Here is a 26,996-nt window from a genome sequence, read left to right as displayed (position 1 = left end):
ATGGAAACTGCTGATATTTCAAACATTATCAGCTAAAACTGTTACAAAGCTGTTCATTTTTTCCCTATCAATAGGTATGTTTCACCCATCCACCCCTGACCTCCACGAATCCACTACACAGAGATGGGATGGTCTATGATGAAGTATTTGCTATAAAATCTGGAAAATGAGGGTATGCATTTTCTGTGGCATGCATCTTATCTTAAAACCTTTCTAATGGATTCTTTGTAAAGAATGTGTTGCAGCAAACTATACATTAAGATTACTATAACTATTTCTTAACAGTGTGTAGTTCCTAGATGAAAGGAAAGAGGTACTGAAAGAGGCAGATGTTGCAAAACGTTTCCTGGCTTCACCTCTTAGGCCATGTCTGTGTCTCACTGCCTAATGCTTGCAGTGTTGCACATAACTTTTTTGATTCAGCATTTTGGACTTGCTGTTTTTATTTATTTATAATTAAATAAAACAACTCACTAATAAATAAAATACCGTATTTTTCACACCATTGGACACACCTTTTTCCCCTTAAAAAGTAAGGGGAAATGTCTGTGCGTCTTATGGAGCGAAGCCAGCAAGAGCCGCTGCTGCCGACAAGCTCTGCGCAGCTCTCCCTTTAAAGCAAGAGCTGCATAGAGTGTGTCTGCGGCTCTGGCTGGGTTTACAGGGAGGCGGGAGGAGGGAGTGCCATCTGTCCCTCCTTCCGGCTCATTGTAAACCCAGCAAGAGCCGCGGCTGCTGAGCTGAGCCGGGGAGGAGGGAGGGAAGGGGATTCCGTTGGTCCCTCCCTCCTCCGTGGCTCGCTTTGAAGCAGCAAAGTGGGAGGGAAGCCGCTTACACCTGTGTAAGCAGCTCCTCTCCCACTTTCCTGCTTCAAAGCAACCACGGAGGAGGGAAGGAGGGGACCCATGGATCCTTCTCGCTGCTTGAGGCCGCAGCGGATTCCCTCCTCCCGGGCTCCCTTTGAAGCAGGAAGGTGGGAGGGGAGCAGCTTACACCCATGTAAGCACCTTCTCTCCCACTTTCCTGCTTCAAAGCAACCACGGAGGAGGGAAGGAGGGGACCCATGGATCCTCGCTGCTCGAGGCTGCATTGAAGCAGGAAAGTGGGAGGGGAGCAGCTTACACTCGTGTAAGCAGCTCCTCTCCCACTTTCCTTCATCAAAGCAACTACGGAGGAGGGAAGGAGGGGACCCATGGATCCTCCTCGCTGCTCGAGGCTGCAGCGGATTCCCTCCTCCCGGGCTCCCTTTGAAGCAGGAAAGTGGGAGGGGAGCAGCTTACACTCATGTAAGCAGCTCCTCTTCCACTTTCCTGCTTCAAAGCGGAGGGAATCCCCTCCGTGGCTTGCTTCGAAGCAGGGTGCGGGGGTTCAGTGGGGAAAGAGGGCAGGAAATAGATGCTGGGCAGGAAGACTTTGACCACTGGAAAGTCCACCTCAGCCTCCCCAGATTTCCACTGAGACAGCCAGGCATGGCCATAAGAGCTGGAAACTTGCATGGGCTGTTTATTTAAAGACGAAAACATGCACTCATGTGAAAGAAATCCTCCCTGGTTCCTGGACACAATCCACACTTGATATTCACACAAGGTTACATGGATGGCATTGGCAACTGGAGGAGCAGCATGGTTAAAGAGCAAGTCCTGGTTTCAAGCTTAAGATCAGCTCTTTCGTGGTGGCCTCAAACAACCCTTTAGCTGCAAGGGGAATCCCTCCCTTAATTCAGGATGCTACAGTCTACACATGCTGTGGCTGCCTGCCCTTTTCCCTGAGCTGTAAAAGCACCTTCAAGAGGGTGATGGGAGGTGACACAGTCATCTTCCAGATGTGCAAAGAACCACCCTCGCCACACTAAATGTGACAGCAAGCCTCACACCCAGATCTGAAGCATTAATGGGAACCTAGGAAGCTGCCTTATAAGGAGTCGGATCCACTACTCCATCTAGCTTAGTAATGTCAACACTGACTGGTAGCAGTTTGCCAGAGTTTCAGGCCTAGAGAGGCTGGGGATTGAACGTGTGGTGTTCTGCATGCAAAGCCACTGAGGTTACAGCTGTTCCCTTTAAAAACAAACTAAGATTGTAGTCCCCATGGTTCTGAAGGGCTAATTTAAACAGGAACAGAGGGACCTTCCCTGTACCACGTCAGGACCCCTGAGCCCATTTAGCTCAGTTTTGTCTTCACTGATGGGCAGAGGCTCCCCTGGGTTTCAGGAGACACACCTTCAGTCCTACCTGGAGAAGCTTTCAAGGACTGAACTTGGGATCTTCTCCATGCTCTCCCCATTGAGCTATGATGGTTCCCTCTCTTCTCCTCCCCTCCTCCTACGCAGGAGGCCTATCTTGGCTTGTCATTATAATGTATATATGTCAAGGGCTTTGAGATGCATATAAAATCAGGCTCAGCATTATTAACTGGACTTAGATAAGCCATGGTTCCCCTTCCTTCCCTCCTCTGAGGCTCACTTTAAAGCAGCAAAGCGGACAGGAGCCACCCGCTTTGCTGCTTTAAATAGTTTAGTACAACATTTGATTCAGAATATTTTTTTTCCATGTTTTCCTCCTCTAAAAACTAGGTGCGCCTTATGGTCAGGTGTGCCCTATGGAGCGAAAAATACGGTAGATTATTCAAAAGTGGCTATGAAATTCTTGTTAGATTAATACCAACAAGTCATTCAACAAATATTAGATGTCTTGATAGGTTCAGGTTTACTGAGATAATTTGAAGGAAACCAAACACAGCCTAGTAAACACCAATGTAATTTAACAAGAGTGTCTAGCCTCATTAGCTTGCTTTATATTACTCTACTGAGCTCAGAAAATTCAAACGCCCTTCATTTGCACAATTACCAGAATAAGTGTTGGTGCTGACCTTTAAAGCCGTAAACAGACTTAGCCCTGTATACCTGAAGGAGTGTCTCCATCCCCATTGTTTAACCTGAACACTGAGATCTAGCTCCAATGGCCTTCTGGCGGTTCCCTCCCTGCGAGAAGTGAGGTTACAGGGAACCAGGCAGAGGGTCTTCTCGGTAGTGGCGCCCTGTGGAATGCCCTCTCATCAGATGACAAGTACATAGGTAACTATTATAAGACATCTGAAGGCAACTCTGTATGGAGAATATCTTTAATATTTAATGATTTATTATGTTTTTATATATGTTGGAAGCTGCCCAGAGTGGCTGGGGCAACCCAGTCAGATGGGTGGGGTAAAAATAGTAAAATTATTCAAACTATTGTTGTTGTTATATTAGAATGTAAGTGGTTAAGAAACAAAGCTATCTAAAAGTTGGGGTTGATTATTTATCAAAGAGAAGTACATCTGACGGTTCTGTTAGATGAGAAAGATAATCTGTGGCTTTTAATAATGGCAAGTTTTAATGTTTGGATGATTCATGTTAAATTAAGCAAAACATGGGCAAAATGGCTGTGATTGGAAAAAACTGAAAACAAATTCCAATGAAATCAATAAACCTTGGATTAAAGTTTCGCTGGATTTCAACAGAATTTAATTTGAAGTATCTATGTTTAAAAAGAAAAAACTTTTTTTCTTATTTAGAAATGGTGTGAAATTTGTCCTAAGAGCTCTATCCAGATACTTTTTGATCCTGATTTTCCCATTGTTAAGGAGCATGGCACACCAGAAGATAAAAACATGGAAAAGGGGAAATCAATCTACTTATGCAGACAGTCTTGGGAACTGAAGGACAGTATAATACTTGAGAAGATGATTCCCCCCCCCCTTTTTTGCAGAATTTTATAAAGAAAAACCAGCTTGTTCCAAATAAGTAACAATGCACATACATATAAATAGTAATTTTCACTCCAATACTCACTGCCCCACATTGCTTGCAATGGTGACGTCTTTTTGTAATGGAGTTGAAGCTTTCACTGCAGCTTTTGCAAGCTTGCTTCTCCTTTTCTCTCTTTGATTTGGAGGATTTTCTGCAACACTCAGGCTGGGATGAAAAAATAAAATTTAAATGTTAAACAATCTGACTTTGAACCAGTGAAGGGCAGCTTGAGCCCCACAAGTGTATTATCATTATTATAGTTTGGTATCTATAATGTCGAGATTTTAACACACGTGGTTAGCAGAGTTGCATTTCGAGTGCCAGATATATCTTAACTCAAGATTTGCCAGTTGTTTTGGGCCAATAAAACTTTCACCGCCAAACAGCTCTAGACATTTGGAATGATGGCTAGACCAGCTATTTTAAAAGCCTCTAACAAGGGTTGAACTAGCACTGTTTAGTTAAGAATTATAGATTTTCTAAGAAGTCTATTATTTGCATGCTCAAGGTCTCTTTACCCTTCCTGATATGTGAGCTGCCTTCTCCCTCAGAAAGTATTTCCTGCTGTGCAAGCAACATGCAAGCAAACTACCTGCAAGGATGTATATTTTGAGCGAGACTTCTTTGTCTGAAGAATTTGAGACAACTACTCAAAAGGAAGAATGCAGGCCTTCCCAGGCAGTTACAGGCAGACTTCAGGAGAACTTCAAGCATTTTGGAAAGCCAACAACTGGTCATGGTTTCAGAATGGCTACAAATCATAATCTGTTAGGATGAAACAAATTACGATCCTGCATTTGGACATAACTTTCAGGAATTCCTTCTTTCCTGGTTTGTTTACCTGCTCTCACTGGGAAGGAGCAAAGTGGAAACAGCTAGGCTGCATGTGCAGCCAAGAACCTTAGCCTGCCAAGTACGTGTGCATGAGCAGTAAAGATTTTAATCATTCAATCCCATCGCCACAAGCAAAGCAGCAACTGCAACACTACCCAGTTCAGAACCAAGCATATGGTTCATTTCAAAGAAGTTGTTTAATTTATATCAACATTCATTTCTTGCCCCAAAGAGCACAAAGATCGTTTTTTAAAGGTATAGGTATGGCCTGTAATTAAACTTTATGGAGTGTGTTATAGGTTTGCTAACAGTCTTCCATGCACTGCCTTTTCTGCTCACATTACAAACCACACACTCAGAGGCTGCTTCAGTATGTAAAGAAGCTCTCAATTACTATAGCAACTAACAATTACAAGTGTCCGGAATATTAGCTACTGATGACATTTATTTCAGGTGTACACAAAAGCTTTTGCAAGAAATAAATTAAAGGGCCATTCCACAACAAGCTAGCATTGTGTTGCCGATCATACAGGCTCAGACTACAACACCACCACCAATTTGCACCTTTGCTGTCACTGCGGCCTGTGATTTGCCTCAGCCTTAGCGCTAGGGATTTCCACCAAGCTGTACTTTATCAGGTGCAACATCTATTAGGTAAAGGTAAAGGGACCCCTGACCATTAGGTCCAGTTGTAGACGACTCTGGGGTTGTGGTGCTCATCTCGCTTTATTGGCCGAGGGAGCCGGCGTACAGCTTCTGGGTCATGTGGCCAGCATGACTAAGCCACTTCTGGCGAACCAGAGCAGCACACGGAAATGCTGTTTACCTTCCCGCCGGAGTGGTACCTATTTATCTACTTGCACTTTGATGTGCTTTCGAACTGCTAGGTTGGCAGGAGCAGGGACCGAGCAATGGGAGCTCACCCCATCGCTGGGATTCAAACCGCCAACCTTCCGATCGGCAAGCCCAAGAGGCTCAGTGGTTTAGACCAAAGTGCCACCCGCGTCCCTTTTAACATCTATTAGAGAGCCCTGCAAATAACACAGAATGAAAGAAATGCCTTGCTAGCTCCTATATTCCACAACAACCCTGTATGCAGTGAACGGGTCTCAGCCATCTAGAACCACTAAAAGGATCCGACAGAAAGGAATTGAGCAAACGTCGTCAGAACCCAATTCGGCTTCCTCCAGGATATTTCAGTAGTGGTGGTGGAGCACTTCTCATCCATCACCAAAAAGAGTCTTGTTGCATGGCAACTTCAGGGAAGTGGAAAAATAAAGGATGCAAGGGTTACTGATCCCAGTGCCTTGGAACTCTTGGGATATGAGTATTGCCTCCCCTGAATCCTTCTGCCTTGTGGATGTGCACTGGTGCCTTGAGGAAATGGTACATGTGCAACCTGCATTGAGTGCACTTTGAGGTTCTGCGTAGGTTGAGAGTTTATTCCCACAGCCCCACTACTTTTCTACAAGAATAGGGGGTTCTCCAACATTAGAATAGCCTGCTTGATCAGGTTAATGGCCCCTGTGGTCCTGCATCCAGTACCCACAGTGGCCAACCAGATGACGACAACAACAACAACAACAAAACAACAACAACAACAACAACAATAACAATTTATTTGTACCCCGCCCATCTGGTTGGGTTTCCCCAGCCACTCTGGGCGGCTTCCAACAAAGATTAAAAATACATTAAAATGTCACACATTAAAAACTTCCCTAAATAATAATAATTTATTTCCCACAGATGCCTATGGGAAACCAGCCAGCAGGACCCGAGCACAAGAGCCCTCTCTCCTCCTGTGATTTCCAGCAACAGGTATTCAGAAGCATTGCTGCCTCCAACTGCAACAGCAGAGCGTAGCCATCAATATCCCTCTCCTCCATGGATTTGTCTGAGTCTCCAAGCAGGTGAGCATCACGGCCTTCTGGGGGAGCGAGTTCCATAGACCCCTTTCCAGCACAGCAGAATCCCTAGTGTTCCGCCTTCAGCATTTACATGCCAGCATGGAAACTCACTCAACAGGTGAACAGGCACGATTTCACAATGATGGGAGTGAAACTGACGGAATGCTCAGTTACTCAACCCAGTGTAATGCTACAGGCTTTGCAATTTACTTCCATTTATATTTTAGAGAATGACGGTATGATGTAAATAAGGCAACCTATATAAAAATGGCAGTGAAGACATGGTCATTCCTCAATGACAATTCTGAAAAGAATGCCAACCAGCAAATTAAAAAAAGCAATAGAAACTGTCAGGGAACTGTCATCGGAAGAACAGGTGGTGGAGGGGCTCCCAGAGGTTGAGAGAGACTTATCAGCGGAGGAGGGAACCAGCAGGGGGCGAGAAAGAGCTCCAAGGGAAAGCGAGTCAGAAGAATGGCTCAGAGACAATTCCAGCGAGAACAGCGAGGAGGTTTCAGGACCTCCTATAGGGACACCCACTCCTCGCCGGAAATTGTCACGTAGAGAGTCCAGAAGACGTGTTTCCGTTAAGGAGCTGTTATGCTGGAAGAAATTCCGTAAACGCCCACTGTCGGATTCTGCCAGCGACTGACGGAGCCATGCTTATGGCGCTCCGTTACAGACAGTGGTTTGTGGACTTAGCCAAACACTGAGGGACTAGGAACTTTACGCACAAGCAGCTCAACATCCCATCACAGCAATCCGACAGTCCCTGAAAGCAGCTTGTGCAGAGAAGGCATCATGAGCAACCCAGCCGGAACCGGAGATGCAGGAGGAGCTGGAGCCGGTCCAAGCCTGGAAGAAAGGTACCGGGTGTTGGAGGTCCAGCTAGCGCTGCAAACGGCGAGGCTCGATGAGAGGAGGGCTCAGGATGCAGAAAAGGCAAAGGCCCCCCCACAAGCAAGAAAGATGCCAGGATTGGTGCAGAAGTTTGGGGGGGGATCCCAGGAACTATCAAGCCTTTAGGACAGAGATGCAGTATGCCCTTAATCTGCAGTTTGATGACTTTCCCGACGAGGAATCGCGAGTGGCGTTTGTGGTTAGCCATCTCGAAGGAGGGGCGAGAGACTGGGTTAGACCCCTGATGGCAGGGCATAATGAAGTCTTGAAAGACGCACGGAAGTTTTTTCGCGCCATGGACCTGATGTTTTCCAGCGACATTGAACAGGGAGTGGTGCGCAGGCAGTTGATGGCTTGTAAACAGGGGAGCCGATCTGTCCGTGAGTACTGGACTGAGTTTACTATGTTGATACAGAAATTGGGGTGGGATCTGTCAGCAGAACCCATTCAAATGCTTTTCGAAGAGGGACTTTCTTCGGCTGTGAAAGACAAACTTTCCCGGGCGCCCAGGGCGGAGTCTATGGACCAGCTGACCAAATCAGCGCTGACCATTGGAGCACGCCAGGAGGCTAGAGCCTTGGAGAAGCGGGAAGGGAAAGGGGAGCGTTGGAGGGATTTCCGCATTCCAGAGATTCCGGAGCCAACTTTCCCGCCCGCAGAGCAGATGGAAGTTGGAACAGCGCGCGCGCGGGCAGTTTCAAATCCCAGTGAAGGGCGGAAGAAGGAGGGGAAGAGCCCCAAGAAATGTTATCTCTGCCAGCAGCCAGGTCATTTTGCCAGAGTCTGTCCACAAAGAAAGGAATGGCAAGGGATGGCAGGAGCTGTTGGGGGGAAGGAGGAGGAAGGGAAAGATTTTTACTAAACTGGACCTGAGGGGAGCATACAACCTGATACGGATAAGGAAGGGGGATGAATGGAAGACAACGATGTTCACCCCTCTAGGGGCTTTCGAATATCGCGTTATGCCCTTTGGATTACAAGCAGGCTCAGCATGTTTTCAATCGTTCATGAACCACGTCCTGGGACCTCTGCTCTACAAGAATTGCGTGGCGTTCCTAGATGACGTGTTAGTATATTCAGAGAATGAGGAGCAGCATGTAAAGGACGTCAGGGAAGTGTTGAGCCAACTGCAAGCTAACCAGCTGTGGGTGAAATTGGAGAAGTGTCAGTTTCACACCAAGGAGGTGGAATTCCTGGGGTACCGCTTGTCAGACAAGGGATTAGCCATGGATCCAGGCAAGGTCCAGGCGGTACTGGAATGGAAGACACCGAGAACGAAAAAAGATGTGCAAAGATTCTTAGGGTTTGGGAACTTTTATCGGAAGTTCATCAAGAACTTTGCCCATTTAACGGCTCCCATCACGGACTGTCTCAGCAGCAAGAAGAAATTTGTTTGGACGGCAGAAGAGGAGCAAGCATTCAGAGAATTGAAAAGGGCATTCGCTTCGGAAGAACAGCTCCTGCACGTGGATTTACAAAAACCCATGAGAGTGGAAACGGACGCATCAGACCGGGCGGTGGGGGCGGTGCTTCTTCAGCCGGGGAAGGATAAGTCGGAGTGGAGACCGTGTGCCTTCTTCTCGCGGAAGTTAAACAAATCCGAGAAGAACTACACGGTATATGACCGAGAACTACTCGCCATTCACGAAGCGTTCCGGAAATGGAGACACTTACTAATTGGTGCACAACACAAGGTGCAAGTATGCACGGACCACAAGAATTTAGAGTACTGGAGAACGGCACGAGTGCTCAACCAACGGCAAGTGAGATGGGCACAGGAGTTCTCCAAATTTTATTTTGAAATTTGCTATGTGCCAGGCCCAGAAAACGTCAGGGCGGACGCTCTCTCACGCAAACCAGAGTATTTGGAGGGGGAGGGAGCACCCGAAGAGAGACATATCATACCAGAGGACCACTGGGTGTGTGGGGCGGCGTTGGTGGGGCAAAGGGAACTGGTAGAGGAGACGCAGAATGATGAATACGCCCAGAATAAGCTCCAAGGTCTAAGGAGGGAGGGAGAAAACTCCGGAGGTTTTGAAGAAAGAAACGGGGCTTTGTATTACAAAGGGGCACTATATATACCCGAAGGGGAATTGAGAGGGAGAGTACTCAAACAGATGCACGACAGCCCTACCGCAGGGCATTTTGGGCAACACAAAACCATGTGGTTGGTTACCAGGGAATTTTGGTGGCCCAGGGTGAGGGAAGATGTAAGGGAGTATGTAAGAGGGTGTGACCAATGCCAGCGAGCCAAGGGAGAAAGGCGGGCGCCGGCGGGGTTGTTAGAACCGTTGCCCACACCAGAGAGGCCATGGGAGGCGGTATCGATAGATTTTATGACTGATCTGCCGAAATCCAAGGGGAAAACCGCCATACTGGTAGTAGTAGACCTATTAACTAAGATGGGCCACTTTGTAGCTTGCTCACATGCAGTCACGGCGGAAGAGACAGCTAAATTGTTTGTAGAACATATTTTTAGACTGCATGGCGCCCCCTTGAGGGTGGTCTCAGACCGGGGCAAACAATTCACGTCCAGGTTCTGGAGGAAGCTCATGAGCTTACTGCACGTGGAGGTCAATTTTTCGACTGCCCGGCACCCAGAAACCAACGGGCAGGCGGAAAGAGCAAACGGTATCCTCCAACAATACCTGAGGTGTTATGTCAATGACAGAGAGAACGATTGGGTGGAAAAGTTGGCGCTGGCGGAATTTGCCTACAATAATGCGGAGAATGTGTCCACCGGGATGAGCCCCTTTTTGGCTAATTATGGGTGCCACCCCAGGGCATTTCCAGGGGGAGGAGGGGAGAGATGGAGCGTCCCAGCCGCAGAACTGTTTGTAGAAGAAATTGAAGCGATCCATCGTCAACTCCAACTCAACTTAGAAAGGGCCAAAGAACAATATAAGAAGCAGGCAGACAAGAACAGAAGGGAAGGTGAAACTATAAGGGTGGGGGATCAGGTGTGGCTGTCCACCCAAGGACTGCCGTTCAAGGGGGGTTGCAAGAAATTGAGACCCAAAAGATTGGGACCATTTGAGGTCATTCAACAGGTTAACCCAGTAGCTTTCAGACTCCGGTTACCGAACCACATGAAACTGCACCCAGTATTCCACAGGTCATTACTGTCACCGTATAGGGGGGGAAAAGAAGGGGTTTCCCCACAGGGACCAGTCTTAGAAGAGAGGGAAAGCAGCAACCATGTGGCAGAAATCCTCGACTCCAGGTGGAAGGGTAATCAGGTGGAGTATTTGGTAGCGTGGGAAGGAGAACCGGAGTCAGAAAACACCTGGGTGACGGCAGAGGAAGTCAATGACGAGGTCTTGATCGAAGCGTTCCATCAAAGGTTCCCCAGGAAACCTCAGTCAGTAGCGAGGTTCCGGAGGGAGTACTTTGGCACCACCGAAGAGGAGGAGGAATTTGAAGGATTCACGGGGTCAGAGTGGGAAGAAGGAATAGATTCCGAGGAGGATGAGTACTTAGAAACCCGAAACAGCAACCGGTGGAGGAAAATGTTCGAGACTTCTGAAGATGAGGGAAGTTCTTTCCGGGGTTTTGCTCCCTCGCCTCCAGCAGAGGAAGGGAGGGGAGGGGGTGGAGGGGGCCCTGGAGGGGAGGTGGATGTCAGGGAACTGTCATCGGAAGAACAGGTGGTGGAGGGGCTCCCAGAGGTTGAGAGAGACTTATCAGCGGAGGAGGGAACCAGCAGGGGGCGAGAAAGAGCTCCAAGGGAAAGCGAGTCAGAAGAATGGCTCAGAGACAATTCCAGCGAGAACAGCGAGGAGGTTTCAGGACCTCCTATAGGGACACCCACTCCTCGCCGGAAATTGTCACGTAGAGAGTCCAGAAGACGTGTTTCCGTTAAGGAGCTGTTATGCTGGAAGAAATTCCGTAAACGCCCACTGTCGGATTCTGCCAGCGACTGACGGAGCCATGCTTATGGCGCTCCGTTACAGACAGTGGTTTGTGGACTTAGCCAAACACTGAGGGACTAGGAACTTTACGCACAAGCAGCTCAACATCCCATCACAGAAACTTCTGTGTATTTGGGATGCAAAACCACTATGCAGTATTTACTAATGTATTTTACATCATTTTAATACCCTACCCCACAATTTTAACTATCTGGTATAGCTTTCTTAATTAATACTGGCCATATTGCAATGTCTTAACCATTCCTTTAGGAAGCTGGACAGAATAAAGAAGGCAGCTTCTAGTTTGCTGCCTATCACCACCACCAAGTGGTTCAGCTGTATAAAGACTTAAAGAGAGAGAAAAGAGGCTGTGCTTAACACAGGAGCTCTTGGATGGCACAATCCAGCTAGCCGTTGATGGGTGCTTTTCAAACGCTAGGAGAAAGATTCATACACAAATGTATAAATATGAACCTTGTTTTCAACGTTTACTGCGAGCTTTAAGTGGCATTCCTATTAAACAGAGAAGCCATTTGGCTTTTTATTAAAAAGTAGCATGTCTACTGTAAGCAAAACACACAGATTTATTTTTTAAAACAACAACAACAACTATTTAAATGGGTAACACAATTGAGATTAAGTACAGAAATGTCATAATGCAAAATATATAAAGCTGCTAATTTTTTTATAGTTCAAAAAACCTAACTGATGCTTATAATAATATTGTGTTGTTGTTGTTTAGTCGTTTAGTCGTGTCCAACTCTTCGTGACCCCATGGACTAGAGCACGCCAGGCACTCCTGTCTTCCACTGCCTCCCGCAGTTTGGTCAAAATAATATTGTACATTAATATAAAAAGTAACCATAACCACTGTTCACAGCAAGACCCAAAGAATTCCCCACGGCAAAAAGCTTCCCACGGCATTTATGCATTTCTTCCTCTCCCATACCAGAGCAAGCAGCCAAGCCCTGGCAAACATCAGATGTAACAGCGATGTACCATCGCCGCCAGCTGCCATTCAAGAGCTGCTGGGATTGCTGTGACTATTTAGAGCAGTTGCAACAAATCCCAACCAAGAAGTTAAGTTGCCATATCCATACAGTTGTCCACCAAGCATTTTATGAAAATGCCAGGCAGTTGCGCATCTCAAATTGTTGAATGGCAAACGAGTATGCTGTTTCCCAGCCCAAAATTTATACACACACACACACACACACACACACACACACACACACTGCTGGATCATTTAAAAAATCAAAGCAGTTTGCAACAGCAACTACCTCTAATAAAAACATGTAAAATTTTAAAATCAAAGACCATTAACTGACCACTATGGAAATAGGGTAGTACAGAGAAGTTCTCAGCAGGTATTTAAAGGTTGAAACAGAAGGCACCTGCTAATGCTCTATTAGCAGAGCATTTCACAGGACTGGACCAACAATACTAAAGGCTCGGTTTCTTGTTGTCAGATGAGCACCGCCCCAACTTGGAGAACGACCAATGATGCTTCTACAGATGATCTCAATGACTGATTTAGGTTATAAGGGTTTAGGCAATCCAGGACCCAGGTTTTTCAGGGCTCTGTTAAGTAATGCAAGGATCTAGAACCTAGTTTGGTAGTAGATGGAGAGCAAAGGCAAATTTTCTAGGAAAAGTATTGCATGTTGGGTTTACTGAAGAGCCTGGGACTATGTCTCCAGGTGTTGCTAGACTACAACTCCCATTAGCTATGCTGACTGAGGATAATAGGAGACAGAGTTCTGGAGGGTACCACAATGACTACCCCTTCCATTGAGTTACATCACATAATGGTCTTGTGGACTGTGGCAGGGAAACCCCAACCCCCCCAATTTCCTCCACATAATCTCTTTCTTCAAAACCTCATAGGAAATCATTCTGGCAGCACACATTGCAGATAACATGCCACACACTTTATTATGGGTGGTATTTAACTCAGTTTCACTCAGGGTAGACCACTGAAATTAGTGGGCCTAACTTAGTCAAATGGCCTGTATGAATCCCTGGAGTGCACGCTTGTTTACAACAAGACATTTTGAGCTTGAGAATACTATGGTGTGACTGAAACTGTAAGAAGGGCTGCAATACTTAATCAGTGAATATACCTAATTACCGTTTGAGTGACAAAAAATATGCCCTTCATTTAAGCAGGCAGCAGATTTTTAAAATGGAAAGTGGTTTAAATGCAAGTGTTTCCAAAAACTGTAGGTGACAGGCACTATCTCAGAAAGGGGACTCCACCTCCTGCTCTCTCTCAAAGGATGCCTCTTCTAAGATGATGCCTGTTGGGACATATGAGTGTGACATCGGAAGAACAAGAGGGATACAGTGGTACCTCGGGGTTACATACGCTTCAGGTTACAGACTCCACTAACCCAGAAATAGTGCTTCAGGTTAAGAACTTTGCTTCAGGATGAGAACAGAAATCGTGCTCCAGCGGCGTGGCAGCAGCAGGAGGCCCCATTAGCTAAAGTGGTGCTTCAGGTTAAGAACAGTTTCAAGTTAAGAACGGACCTCCAGAACGAATTAAGTACTTAACCCGAGGCACCACTGTATGTCCCCCCCCCAGCATTACTATTCATATGCAAATTTACACAGATTTAATCAACCAATCTTACTAGACTGAAACTCATCTGATTAATTGGCTACAATTTCTTTCATCAGGTGAAAGCCCTAATTATAAAGAATGCCAAGTACAGCACGCTGAATTAAAGCAGTTTAGCCTAGAGCGGCAGCTTTTCATGTAAGAAGCACCATCTGATATCTTAACTGGTGAACATCCGAACCAGACCTAAGACTCTAGTTTCCTAATAAAAGACATCTGTGGCATATTATGGATGTGAGCCACGATTTGCAGTGCTTACATTGAAAACCATCATTATGGGGGAAATTACTGTGCCTTTCCCAGCTGCCAAAAGTAAAGTGTTTCTGCTGATAATTCAAAGACTTCTAGTGAAACACAGAACGGACGAGCTTATCTTTCTAGTCTTCAGCTCAGACTTAAGGAAACATATATGTCAAGTAACAATGGCTTATTTTGTACTGGCTTCAGGAGTCCTGCTCGCTTGTAAACAGAAGACAATGATTTCTTTTCCAACAGTATTCAAAGGAAGTTAATTCAGTCTGCATATGGGCTCGTGGTTTCAGAAGTGAGGTCAGTGTTGAAAGTTTTACATTAGAAAAGGTCAGGAGCAATTTTCACTAATGGTGAAAAGGCACAGTTCAAGTAAATAAAATTCGAATAGAGAATATAGGCTAATGCATGACCATGTCTGGAACGGGCCTGCTCCCCCCCTCTCTCCCCTCTCATCAAAACAAAACATTTGAACATTTGATTTCATGAGGCATCCTCCTTGCAATCGCTTACCCCTCCAGATGTGCTGCTACCATCTGTTCCTGGCATGGATTCCACAGAACTGGTGCTCGCTATCTGTTGTGGGAAAGCCATAAGAAAGCACATGAATACTAATAAAACACCCAGCTCTTTAATAGCTCAATACTATGAGCTCTTGCACTGGCCAAGGAGTGTTTGGGAAGGGTCACTATGACTGCTGTTACACCGTTCTTGTGGTTGCGAGATGACCCAGAGGTGCAATGAAGGTCTGCACTGTTACATAGGCACCAGACCGTAATGGTATATGACACCACTGATGAAAGAGCTGTTGTGAAATATACACAGAATAGCTAAAGACAACAGGCGGCAACACAAAATACCTGAGAGGCATTTCAGCCACTGTGGATCCAGTTCTACCCAACATTGTAATCTGACATTGTGGAATGATAAATGAGGCACCAGAATAGACCTTCTCTGTCTAATATACACAGGATATCAGTAGTTATACTTTATTATAGTCTATCCACCTTTTGTCCAGGGAGTTCCCATTTTAGCATTTCCCAGCAAAGCATCCACATGTTAGGACTGCCTGAGATATACTGGCTTGCTCAAGGACCCAGTGAACTTCATATCTGAGTGGTGATTTGAACCTGGATTCAAAAGGCTCATACAAACATACCATAGGCTCTTTTTGTGCACACCAACTTATATCTGCCCATGATGTAATAACGTTTTGGTTCTAATAGAACATAAAATCATCATATTTAAAATTCTTGAAAGCTAGAAACACTGGAAAGGGTGTCACTCTGCACATCAACGGGTACAGTGTCCAACAAGCTAGGGCCTCATCCACATAACTGTTGTGGGTGGTAATACTGGCTTCCAAGAGCAATTTAGTAGTGGGGGTGTACTATCATCACCCTGACCAAAATGCTGAATCTTGAGATGGAGAATAAAATCCAAGAGACATCCAGAACTGCTGTAGTAATGGGTGACTTTAATTACCCTCATACAGGCAGGCTATATGCTCCAAACATAACAAACTGGTAACATCTATTTCTAGATATCCTAAATGATGATGTTCTATGGGAATCAACTAGAGGGGTGGCACTCAGAACCTGGCATGAGATATAAGTACTGTTGAGCCAAATGGGAACTGTGATCCATAATGTTATCACAATTATCATATATGTAAGCAGACAACTGCCCAGAAAGTTCTACACAGTCACATTTGATTTCAAAAGAGAAAAGCTCCCCAGAATGAAGGAACTAGTAAAAGGAAGCTAAGAGGCAAAGTAAAGAGGACCCAATTTCTCCAGAATGCTTGGGGGTTTTCAAAGCCACAATGAAAGCTCGACTAGAATGTATACCACAGTTCAAGAAAGGTACCACCAGGGCCAAGAGGATGTCATCATGGTTAGCAAGCAGAGATAAGGAAGCTCTTAGAGGCTATTAGAGACCATTTTCTTGAGAAAATTGCAGCTTTGTTGAAAGGAGAGGGAGAGGAATTCAAGGAGCACATTGTTAAAAACATAAAGACCACCAACAAAAAACTCTTTAAATACATGAATAGCAGGAGACCAGCTAGAAAAGCAGCTGGATCTTTGAATGACATGGGTATCAAAAGACTCTTAAAGGATAGAAGAGAAAGTTCAGAGAAGCTGAATGAATTCTTATGCCTGCCTTCACAGAAGATGTGGGATAAATCCCTGTGTCTGAACTTTCTTAGAGATGGAGTATGAGAATAGCAGTGATAAGTGACTAGGTTCTAGGTCTTATGGGCAAATTGAAAACTGACAAAACACTGGGTCCAGATGGCATCCACTTGAGAGTTCTTAAAGAGTTCAAATGTGAAATTGTTGATCTTCTAAGAAAAATATGTAACATGTGCTTACTATCAATCCCCATACCTGAGGAGTGGAAAGTAGCCAACTTAACATTAATCTCTTTCAAAGGGATCCAACAAATTACAGACCAGTTTACTTATTCCTGGAAAACTGGTGAAAAGCTTTATTAAAGGTAGAACTCCCAAGCATATAGAAGAACAAGTTTCAGCAAAGGTAGATCCTGTCTCACTAACCTTTCTTAATACTTTGAGAGTGCCAAAAAGTATATAGTTAAAAGTACAACATCAAATATTCCTGAGTAAGTTTATCAGTCGCAGAATAAGAGGAGAGGTCCTCTTAAGAACCAGTAACTGGGTAAGAAACAGGAAGCAGAGAGCAGGAATAAATGGATAGTTCTCTTAATGGATGGAAGCAGAAAGTGAAGTCCACCAAGCAAGAGAGCCAACCTTGCATAATCAATCAAAGACACAGCACACATATGCTATTTGAATGGTAATGCCCATCTACTTTAGGTGGGCGGGCCATCAAATATTTTATGGGGGGGGGCGAAAGGACCTTAACCCGTAGGAGTTGGTTCCTATGCCACCAAGGATTAGTACTAGGACCTGTGCTTTTAAGCATGTTCATAAAGTGACTAATGTAACTCAATATAAGCAAGTGTCAAGAGATGGAGAAAATTGTCTCCCTTTGTCCAGTTCCCCAATGGAAAGTCCCAGGAGTGAAGCTCCACCTGTGGGAACTCTGGATCAAAACCACAGGCTACAAATTAAAAACAAAAAAAAATTGCAAGTGCAATATATATGACAGCAAAGACCCACAGGAATAATGATCACTAAATGCTTACTGATGAATCTGGGAGATGCTCATCTTCTTGAGAAAAAGAGCTATTATAAGCTCTAAACGTTTCACTGTTCTGTTTATGTTTTTCAATTGTTGCTTGAATGACCTGCAATAAAATTCCAAGAAATGCAGTAAGTAAAAGTAACCTGCAAAATCTTATTTAGAACACAAAACCAAAAACCATTTTTAAAACAAAACAAAACAAAACTGTTTGCTGATGTCATTACTTAAGAGTGTTGTTTCTACAAGATAAAGAATTTCCAAGTATGACTTACAAAAGTAGAGCCTCAAATTAAGAACGTAGTCTGTAAAAACTGAAAGGTCACTTCAGTTAACTAACTATAAGGAACAAAAGCACTATCAGAATTATATAAATGTAATGGGAGAGGTAGGCAATGGGTCTTCTGCTAAAACACCAATAAGATTTCAATACAGAAGTCATCAGTTCCTCACCCCGAAGCAATATTTTCCATTACTGTAATAGAGTACATGTGAGGCTGCCTTTGAAGACGCAGTTAATGTAAAATACTATTGTGGAAATGCTAACTGGGACTCGGCATTAGGAATCCATCTTGCTTGTTCTGAAGCATCTGCATTGGCTATTCGTCTATGTTCAGGTTCACATTAAAGTGATTATGCCCACTTTTAAAGTTATTTCTTCATGGCTTGGGACATATTTGACCATTTTCTTCACATGAGTGCCTTAAGATAATCCTCAGAGACTTTGGATACCCATCATGAATACAGGGCTGTATCCGACCAAGCTGCGTAATGCCTTCTGCTTGCGTAACGGGACTTCCTCTCCCTCTACTCCCTCACCAATCTGCTGTGGAGGGTTGGAGGAAACCCCAGGATAGATCTGGGTGGAGTGCAGCATCACATGGGGCAGAGAGGCTGTTCTGTTGTTCAGGCAGAAGTCCTTGCACTAATAGGATGGCTTTGCTAGATACAACCCTTGGTGGATTATGATTAGGGAGCAGCCTTTTCTGCTAGTTATGAAATACCACCAGGAGGTTCACATTTGCCTACTCTGACGTCATCTTAGCACCAAAGTCTTTTTTTACTATCTCAGGAATGTTAATGGCATGCTTTCATCTCCAGTGTCTGGTTTTTTTATAATGCTTTTTTAAAAAAAAACTTTTGCTAGCTTTATTGTTATTTTACTCAGCTTTACTTATCTTTGTATAGCTGTATTTTATTGTTTTATTGTAAGTTGCTCAGGGAAAGGTGTCTTTTTGGCAGGGTGGGGTATAACAGCTTGGAAATAATGAAATGGAGAAAAAAGTTCCTATATGCAGCTTAATGTACTTAGCAAAGAAGAACACCGAAAATGAAATGGGATGGCATAAAGGCTAAGTAAAATATGCTTATATTGACCTGGATCCATTCTTTCTTCTCTTCTTCTGTCCTATAAAATGCAGAAAAGACATATATGTTGTATACATGTAGCATATTCAGTAGCTGTTTAATATCTGCAGTCTTATAAGCAGATAATAGTCTTATTCATCTCTACAGTAAATTCATGTTTTGTTGCTGGAATCTGATATGCCACCTATTCTAAACTCGGCAGCATATAATTGAAAACTACCCTTTGCTTCCCCTTTACCTTATTTATGATTCAAAACAATAGAATTTACTAGAATGAATTATTTTACCAATTGCTTCCACAGCCTAACATTCCTTGCTCAAAACATGCAGAATGAATGAACAAAATTCTGTACCTAGCTTGTAGCTCCAATGATCTCTTCTTTCCTGTTATTGAGAATGTATGAGCCACGTTTTGCTTGCTGATTTCCTGGACCTAGGAAACCAAGTATATTTTACTATACTTTAAAATGTAATTTTCTAAACACTTTTAAGATTACCAAACAAACCTCTACTCTCTCTAAATAAACAGCAGCAACTATTAATAATAATAATGAACTGTTTGTTTAAAAATAACATCTAGTGTCTACTTTTTAATGACAATGCTTTCAGAGGCATTATTTACACAAGGGTTTATCTGAGATACAAACAAGGTTTGCCAGCTGTAAGGTGCAGAAGCAGTTGGTGGAAGAGACTTGGACTCTAACCTAGACTGTATCTGCGACTTGTCTAGGCACGGAGAAATGTATGGGTCCACATCCACTATGTTTTAAGCTCAGCGGCTTTCAAGTGGCACTGCAATGGCAAAGGAGAAACTGACTGTGGCTTTATTGTTGTTATTGTTTGCACGGTCCCCCTGTTGAAGTCTGCAATACTGCATACTCATTTCCTGCAGTTCCATCTTCAATAACAGCATGTCATGTTCCGCCTTCCACGTTGCCTGTGTTTTACTTTGCTTATGCATTTGGGGATGGCCAAAGGGCTTGTTTCTCAACAAGAGTGACAAATCCTGAATCACAGAATCATAGAGTTGGAAGGGAACCTGAGGATCAACTAGTCCAAACTTCTGCAATGAAGGACTAAACAGCTGTCCCTTATGGGGATTGAACCTGCAACCTTGGCATTATCGGCAGCACGCTCTAACCAACTGAGCTATCCAAGCACTGTTATAAAAGTATATTATAAATGCAAGCAAACAAGATACAAACCTGCAATCCTACAATATCGATCTTTTCTCGCACACTGAATTTCTGGCCTATTAATCTCAGTTTGGGCACGCAGTACAACACCATGCTGTTAAACTGCAATTGATGGAAAATTCTTGTTATGGTTTGTGGAAATCACTTTAATATTCAGCCACACCCTTCATTATAAAATCAGTAAGCATAGCCACACCTTTAATTGCAAAATCAGTTGTTATAGTTCATTTCTCCAACAAAGGTTAAAATTTCTAGCACTGTGGTGTGTGAAATTTATCAGGAATTCATTTTTATAGCAACAGCTCATGGGGGGATTGAGGAAAGCTTGATTTTGACTGTGAATCATCTACCTTCTATGAATTGTGATATTATTATTATTATTATTATTATTATTATTATTATTATTATTATTAAATTTCTTGGTCGCTTCATCTTGCCCAGGGCAACCCAAAGCAACTTACAACCAAACAGACAAACAAACAAACAAACAACACCCCACAATAAATACATTAAAAGCAAAAGGAAAAAGAAACACATTAAAAACATCCTGGCCATGTACAAAAGGCCACAGATATAGTTAAATGCCAAAGGCCTGGTTACGGGGGGGGGGGGGGGAATTGCCTGGCAATAACTATGAGTGAAATTCAATGCCACTGCCAGACAGAATGACACCCCCCCCACTGTCCTCTTCTCCACACACACTATATTGGTTGTTCTCCTACTCACCCACCCCAGAGCCAATTTCCGGGGAGGGGAAAGACCTCATGCAGGGCTTGTCACAACAGGAGTCAGGTGAATCCTGCCCTATACCTGCAATGTACAATATACCTGTGCAAAACCAACCCACAACATGCTGGGAAGATGCCAGAGTGTTTTCCAGCAGATATTTCAGCAGTATTCTCTGCAGAACTATAAAAATAAGAAAAGCCTTCTATGTCACATGTGGACTCACACAGAGAGAAACTATGTGTGGATATTATATTCAGAGAGCCATGTCAGAAGATCAACATCTAATGGCTGGCCGGGCCTGACCTCAGATTTCCAAAGTGCTGCTCCTGTTTTTTGCACAAAATGGTTGACACTGTCCACAGGAGCCTGTGACTGTTAATGATAATTTAAAAGATTATACTTAAGTCTGGTGGCAATGGGTTTGTAAGGTTAATGTCTGTGGACTATTTAATATTCAGCAGCATAATACTCTGGGATAAACTAATAAAAGAAAAGTGCCAATTACACAAAAACCAAAGCATCATCAAATACTGGTATGGCGACAGAAAGAACATTTTCTTTAAAACAGAACAGAACCTGCTTTTGTGAAAGGAAAATACATGTGCAATACAGAGCAGACTCCACCAGCAAGACCTGACCAATCAGATCAAAGGAGACTTTGTGTCTACAAAGTAGGTGAACACTTTACTCCTGAGAAATGAAGTAACTCACCAGAAATAGATACCTATCCTGAGCGGTGCCATTCTTTGCTGACAGTTTCTGAATATGCCCTTCTTTAATCAATTCATTGGCTGGATTAACAATATCCTCTTCTCCTCCAAGGCGCTCATACACTTCTAACAGCTTGTGCATCTTTTCCTACAAGCACAAAAAGGAAATGCCAATTCAGCTAACAGCTAGTCTTTGTCTATTGCTTTACGATACACACACTAGAAGAAAAAAATAATTCAATTAATTAACAGGGGAAATGCTACCTACTGAAGAATTACTAAATACTGGTATTAAAAAATAAAAAACAATGAACCAACAAAAAAAAGACATGAAAGAAGAAATAAACAGTGCAAGTCCATGGTTTTTCACAGCCTTAAAAAAGCAACCATGAAAACAGAATGCACTCTAGCAACATAAAGCATTTAATCCTCTCTATTTTAATCATCTCTTGGTACTTCATTGCATTGCCACAGAATCCCAAATAGCTCTTCTGTCAAAGTAGTCAGGAAATTGATTCCCAAGATCATAAAGAAGATAAAATTCTAGCCCTCATAACAGCAGTAATAAGAGCTGGAAACAAGAGAAAGACACTTTCACGGGGATCTGATGCCCACATATGAATTTTAGCAAGCAGGGGCTGCCTTATATGTGTCACAAAGGTCTGTACACCAATTTTCAGTGCAGCCATTAATTTTTTCCTGACAACCAAATTCTTCTCAGGGTAGACCCATTGGCATTGAAGGACGTGAGGTAGTAATGTTTATTGATTCCAACAGATCTATTATGAGTACAATTAGTACAGTGGTACCTCAGGTTAAGTACTTAATTCGTTCCGGAGGTCCGTTCTTAACCTGAAACTATTCTTAACCTGAAGCACCACTTTAGCTAATGGGGCCTCCTGCTGCTGCTGCACCGCCTTATCCTGAAGCAAAGTTCTTAACCTGAAGCACTATTTCTGGGTTAGCGGAGTCTGTAACCTGAAGCGTATGTAACCTGAAGCGTATGTAACCCAAGGTACCACTGTATGTTGTTGTTGTTGTTAATCCCCCACCCCATTTTCCCTGACATAGTTCAAGGTGGCTTACAAGAACATTAAAAACCACTAAAAACAATAATTAAAAAACAATTAAACATTGATAGGATTAAGACAACACACACTTCAGCTTCCTCAGCAACTGTTCCCCATGCCTTGCTATATGTGTGTGTTGCAAGCTGCATGGTTTCTTCATTATTGCCAGCCTTTGATCCCATCCACTTGGCACTCGGAGCACTGGCAAGATAAGAGACCCTTTGAATGCAAATGTTCCCTACTCCTGTGCAAGAATAATGGTGTCTCAATAGGGAAGATGAAAACACCTCTAACTTGTGAATCTGAGAAAGAGAAGAAGCCACAACTACTTCCTGTAAAGTACGCCCAGAGTGAGAAACAAGTGGGTTCATTTAAAACACTGCCTATAATTATTTCTTACAAAAACAGAAGTGTTGCTGGGAGGTAAATTAGACAAGTAAATATGTAACATCTAAAACAAACCTTGCATTTTCTTTAAAATGTTTTCAAGAGAAGGCAGGATGATTTTATTAAATAAACACATACACAAAGCTTGGATCTTATAGAAATTGTCTCAGTATTGTGTATACGTGCGCACACGCGCGCGCACACACACACACACACACACACACACACACACACACACAGAGTTTTATGGATTTTCAGTGTTTCAACACAATTACAAAGAAGTATTGCTAATCTTTGTAAATGTTCTTATTGCAGTTAGTGCATACATTGCCATTTTGGAAACCAGACTAAGCCTGCCTTTCAGCGTTTTACTAACTGAGATGTCATCTGCTCAACCACATGAACTTAGAGAAGCTCTGCAGGTACTGAAACCAGAAACTTCTGTAGGCAAAGCATATGCTCTGCTGCTTATTCCATCATTGTTACATTTCCTATAGTATTTTCACTTATAAACAACTGTCTTTATATATGTCTTCTTAATGACAGAAGCATGGTCTTTAATCTGGGTTTGGCTTATTTTTCACTTGGTAGAGCGGGAATATACCTTAGGAACATGTTCACTTGCCACACTATAAATAAGCTCATTGTGAGCCATGCATTCATTTGCCTAATGATGAGAATACCTCCTGCCCCCAAAATGGTATTAGGGTCACAGGCAATTGCGATTTCACACAACACCTATCTCATATATGTTCATATTCATATATGGGTAAAAAAGGTAAATATATGGACCTGCTCTCTGCCATATATAGGGTCAAACCCCCTAACTGGCCTGTTTCATTTGCAAGAACAATGGCTGAATATTTAAAACTTATGAACATTTTTAGAATACACAGGAAAGAAACTACAACAAAAGATGAGTTTTTAAAAATGGCTACATAAATTAGTATCAGTCACAAGAGAGAAAATGCCGGGGGGGACGGACCTCATATACATAAATAATAGATAATAACTATAGAAAGGCACTAATTTATACTTCAGTTTGATCTAGAAAGTTTGAATAAGTATGAAAAACCAACATTAAGTCTTCATGGAGTAATGAGAAAACCACTGGTTCAAATAGGAAGCTCAGTTAATGGCTCAGGTGATGATTCAGTTACACAATTTCTACTCACCATCTTTCGGATGGCTGCGTTTGAATGGTTTGCCGCAGTAGAAATGAGCTCCAGTGATTCTGCAATAAAGCAGCAGCAGTTACACATTCTCAAGATCATTATCAGTTAATAGTGCAGTTTTTTATTTCCCTGATGTGTACAGCATTTCTGCAAAAATGCGGCTGCACATAAATGACAGGTTTGTAAGGACAAATCCATTGAATCATATTCCTGTGCTTGTGAGGGTCAAGTGTGTATGCAAGAGTATTAACATAGGACACATTTATAATATCTGAAATAAGTAGCACAGCAACTTGTGTGCATTCAGATTTACATGCTTGGCAAAAGAATTAAAAAAGTAAATAAAAAGGGGAATGAGGGAGGGTGTTCCAGGAAAAATGACTTTGGCAATCCTACCTGCCATTGAACCCAATGTGTTTTGACTATATGTGAATTTGGTTTGATACCCAGAATGTAACTATCACATGAGTTGAGAGTCCCCTGTATACAGTGGGCAACAGTAAATTACCCAGTAAATTACCAAGAGAGGAAAGCATGCAATATATGAACAGTTATTTTGCTTAGGCACAACTTTATTTATACAACTTCCTGTGCAGGAACAGGAATTTCTTTTCCCTAATTTATGGTTGGTGTTAATGTAGGTTCTTAATGTTCAAGCCCAGCCTCAAACACCTCTCTGAAGGTGTTTCACATCTGGAACATAATTTGTGCCTTTTCTGGTTGTGTGCTTCCAAGGCGCATATTCATTATATAGAAGGAAGCTGTCTTTAGCAAATGCTTCTCTTCAGTTTCCCAGAATGTCTGTACTTTTCTTTGTGGAAGGAAACCTGCAGGGGAACTGCTATCACATTAGACTTTCAGCCAGTTAAGCATACAAAGCAGATCAAGCAAGACTGGGCGTATGGCAAGCTATAGGAGGAAGCCTTGCTTCTCTGTCCCAGCACATGCTGAGTCTATATATGTGGGTGGGAAGATTGCATGAACTGGCCTGGATACTTTTGAACAGGAAGAATCCTACATCCAACTCATAGCACCAAGGGGGGAAATGGCCAAAGATATGTTCTTTACATGTACCACATAGAATAATGTATTATGGTATTCAAATGATATAGATCAGCAGATGGGGAACCTATGCCACTCCATATTTATTTAATTGTTATTATTATTGTTTTACATTTTATATACCTTTATCTGAGGTTCACAAGACAGTTTACAATATAAAAACAAAAAAATGGTCAGTCTTGGGTTGATGGGATTTGGAGTCCAACAACATCTGGAGGGCACAATTTGCCCATTCCTGAACTAGATGATTACTACCAATCAATTACTTTAAGGATCTAAACCTAGCAGCCATTGTGACCCACTGTCTTTCTCCTTGTCTCAGATTCCATTTTCAGTCCCGTGCCCATTGTTTCCCAGCTCCATTGCCTCTTGAGTTCCTGCCTCTTAGTTTACACATTTCCAATGATATCTTCCTTACACTGAGTCTCCTCTAAAATCTATTTCTGTCCCTGTGTAAAGTTGAAATCCTACCCAATCAGAAACCTCAATTTCTCTCTCAAAAAAGTTGGCTGGCAAACAGTTGAAATGTCAGGAAACATTATGTGCCATCATGACACTTCAGCCAACTGATGTCAGAAGCTTTACTACCACAGAATAAATTGATTGGAACTATCATTATCATGCAACAGGTATGTATCAGGTGCTGTGCACTAAGTAAAAAAAGAAATGACACGTTTGGTTTAACAGGTCCACAATATAAATCCATCAGTCAAAGAGTGTTGTTGTCAGATTCTGACAAAAGAGGGAAAGGTTTAATTTTGAAAAGCTATAACATGATGCATATTTATGCCCCTACACAGAATAAGATGCCGAACCATGTAGATGAAAACTGTACATACTTTCAGCATCTTTTCGGTCTAGTGACTCTTCAGGAAGTTTTTTTAGGTAATCCTTTAGGAGAAGCTCATAGCGTGGAATTCTCTGTACAGGTTCCAGCATGTGATGCTGTAATGTCAAGTTTCCACATATTTCTTCTTTCTGTAATTAAAGGAAAACAGGCTGATTTTCTGGGGGGGGGGGAATTCTTTTGCCATATCCATGTACTTAAACCATTTAATGATGTAGGACTGTAGAAAGATGTTCATATGGTTAATTAGTCAGTTTTTTTTAAAATTATCATAAAGATGCTGGCAGTCATGGCAAGGTAAATACAGAATCAAGCAAAATGTTTCAGATATGCAAATTATCATCATAATAAAAAGGGGAAGGAGAGGAAAGGACATTTAGTTACTATGTCATGCTGGATCCAGGCCCAAAGGCATCTCTTACTAATACCTTGGTTTCAACCTAGGCTCAGTCCAGTACAGCAGTCCATCCCCACATCTACTACCAATTCATGTTCCTTTCCCATAACAGTATTATTTATTTCATTATTTCTCAGTGGTATATTCATCACAAAACAAACAAGTACGAAGTGTTGTATACATAATAGACCCAATGGAAGGAAGATAACATCAAGCTCTTCTGATCATTCCACCAGTGCAAGCATTTCACCATACTGGGCAGAACAATCCCATGTCTCCTCCCACCATGCACTGTTCTGGGAGTTCTCCGGACCACCCTACCACCACCACCACCAGTCACTTTAGGGGGGCATCCAGGGTGAGGAGAGGGAAGGAGGCTCACTGTGCAGGAAGAAATCCTTGCACAGGGCTTCTGCTGCTGACTAGGACTCAATAGACAAATCCTGCCCATTGAAATTAATGGACCTAAGTTACACATGTCTATTAATTTAAACTAGTCTGCTCTAAGTAAAACTAACATTGGATTCAACTCAAAGTCTGCAAGTTAATTAAGATGGAATACATTGATCAATATAATGACTATGCATGAGGAGAAAAACAGGTTTATCTTAAACTATGGATTAATGCAAGCCAGCAAATGTTGATGGTTCCCAGTTAGAAGGTTGCTGCAGCTTTGT

The 26,996-nt window shown here is 42.9% G+C and overlaps 1 protein-coding gene across 3 annotated transcripts in view; it reads right to left on the bottom strand.

Moving 5' to 3' along the window:
• The window catches only part of FGD3 (FYVE, RhoGEF and PH domain containing 3), a 115,667-nt gene that overhangs the window by 12,783 nt on the left and 75,888 nt on the right, over positions 1-26,996 (bottom strand). For all 3 annotated transcript variants that reach the window (XM_083602962.1, XM_083602963.1, XM_083602964.1), the window contains 9 exons: positions 25,915-26,053; positions 24,014-24,072; positions 21,383-21,529; positions 19,952-20,044; positions 19,100-19,179; positions 18,756-18,786; positions 17,383-17,484; positions 14,725-14,787; positions 3,830-3,952 (listed from right to left, as the gene is read on the bottom strand). In XM_083602962.1, coding sequence (XP_083459088.1) covers positions 3,830-3,952; positions 14,725-14,787; positions 17,383-17,484; positions 18,756-18,786; positions 19,100-19,179; positions 19,952-20,044; positions 21,383-21,529; positions 24,014-24,072; positions 25,915-26,053 — 837 coding nt within the window. The remainder of the gene's footprint in view (positions 1-3,829; positions 3,953-14,724; positions 14,788-17,382; positions 17,485-18,755; positions 18,787-19,099; positions 19,180-19,951; positions 20,045-21,382; positions 21,530-24,013; positions 24,073-25,914; positions 26,054-26,996) is intronic.

Source organism: Podarcis filfolensis (genome assembly GCF_964270895.1).
Source record: "Podarcis filfolensis genome assembly, chromosome: 2".
Taxonomy (NCBI): domain Eukaryota; kingdom Metazoa; phylum Chordata; class Lepidosauria; order Squamata; family Lacertidae; genus Podarcis; species Podarcis filfolensis.
This window is presented reverse-complemented; position numbering and strand designations above follow the sequence as displayed.